This window comes from Arachis ipaensis, chromosome B04 (genome assembly GCF_000816755.2).
Source record: "Arachis ipaensis cultivar K30076 chromosome B04, Araip1.1, whole genome shotgun sequence".
NCBI lineage: Eukaryota > Viridiplantae > Streptophyta > Magnoliopsida > Fabales > Fabaceae > Arachis > Arachis ipaensis.
This window is the reverse complement of record NC_029788.2, coordinates 23231782-23232964: the sequence shown is the minus strand read 5'-3', so window position 1 is coordinate 23232964 and position 1183 is coordinate 23231782. Positions and strand designations below refer to the sequence as shown.

Below are 1183 nucleotides of genomic sequence, written 5' to 3'. Positions count from 1 at the left end.
GGGGGGAGGGGTATTGCAATTTACAAGAATATACTTACAAAATACATGAGCTAGGCCACACTTGAATCCAGACAAATCTTGTTCAATTTCTTTCACTATCTGAGTCAATGATCATTTGTTTAACCCATGATGATACAGTACAAATGTTTTAAAGAATTACAGAAAAAATAGAATCCCATGATCGACCACTCAAACTATGCGTGACAATAGACACCAACACAGTATATTAAAATAATGTTTAAGTTACTTCTTCAATTTCGGATATCAAAGTAATGGAGTGTGAGATTTGCAAACACATCATGAATTTCACGTCTCATCCAAAATGGTTGGAAAATTGATGAATGGTAGAAAGTGTAAGCAGTTCCACTAACTTAGCTGAGTCAGCAATAACTAATTATCTAATTGCTAACTAACTCTGAACTAATTCAAAGATTGGTTTTTCTTATTACTATTACTATTATTATTAATAATTAAGATTAAAGAAGAGAAGAGAAGAGAACCTTTGGAGTAACGAGATGACAACCGCGTTTGTGAGGAGGCAAAGTAATGGTTTTCTGGGCCCATTTGGGTGCAGCCACCACAGCCATGTTGCCAGGGTCCTTCATTGACATTCTTGTTGGGTTCATGTTCAGTGACCGAACCGGAACCTTATTGGCCGGTAAACCCACTGACAAGAATTGCATGCTTGAAAAACTAAACAAGCTAAAGCGCTGTATGTGTTATGGGCTGGTCTATGTTTGTGGTTGAACCATGAAACGAAAACAATAAATATCTGAAGCTATGAATATATACTGCTGCCACATGTGTTACTACTATGACCACATTATGTGCAATGCAATCTTGACCGCACATACCCACGTGGAGATTATTAGTGCTTTATTAATTATCGGAGATTAAATTTCAAAGTGTTCTCTGAGACGCTCGAGATTCAAATGGTATTAATTATAGGATTAAAAAGACGTACTATTTTAGTCTTTATTTTTTTTTTTCTTTAACAGGATGCTAAGGTAACTTGATAGCGACACGTGTAATAATAATATAATGACAGATCAGTCAACGACATATGATATATTATACATGATCTGCAGAATCATATGTTATATCATAAAACACATTTTTAACGAATTAAAAATTAAAATACACGTTTTTTTCGATTCCTATAATTATAAAATGATAAAACCTT

At 34.1% G+C, this 1183-nt stretch overlaps 1 protein-coding gene across 1 annotated transcript in view; it reads right to left on the bottom strand.

Moving 5' to 3' along the window:
- Window positions 1-780, bottom strand: part of LOC107637717 (UPF0047 protein YjbQ) — a 2835-nt gene extending 2055 nt beyond the window's left edge. The window contains exons 1-2 of the mRNA XM_016341075.2: window positions 501-780; window positions 39-99 (exon numbers count right to left, since the gene is read on the bottom strand). Coding sequence (XP_016196561.1) covers window positions 39-99; window positions 501-683 — 244 coding nt within the window. The 5' untranslated portion in view covers window positions 684-780. The remainder of the gene's footprint in view (window positions 1-38; window positions 100-500) is intronic.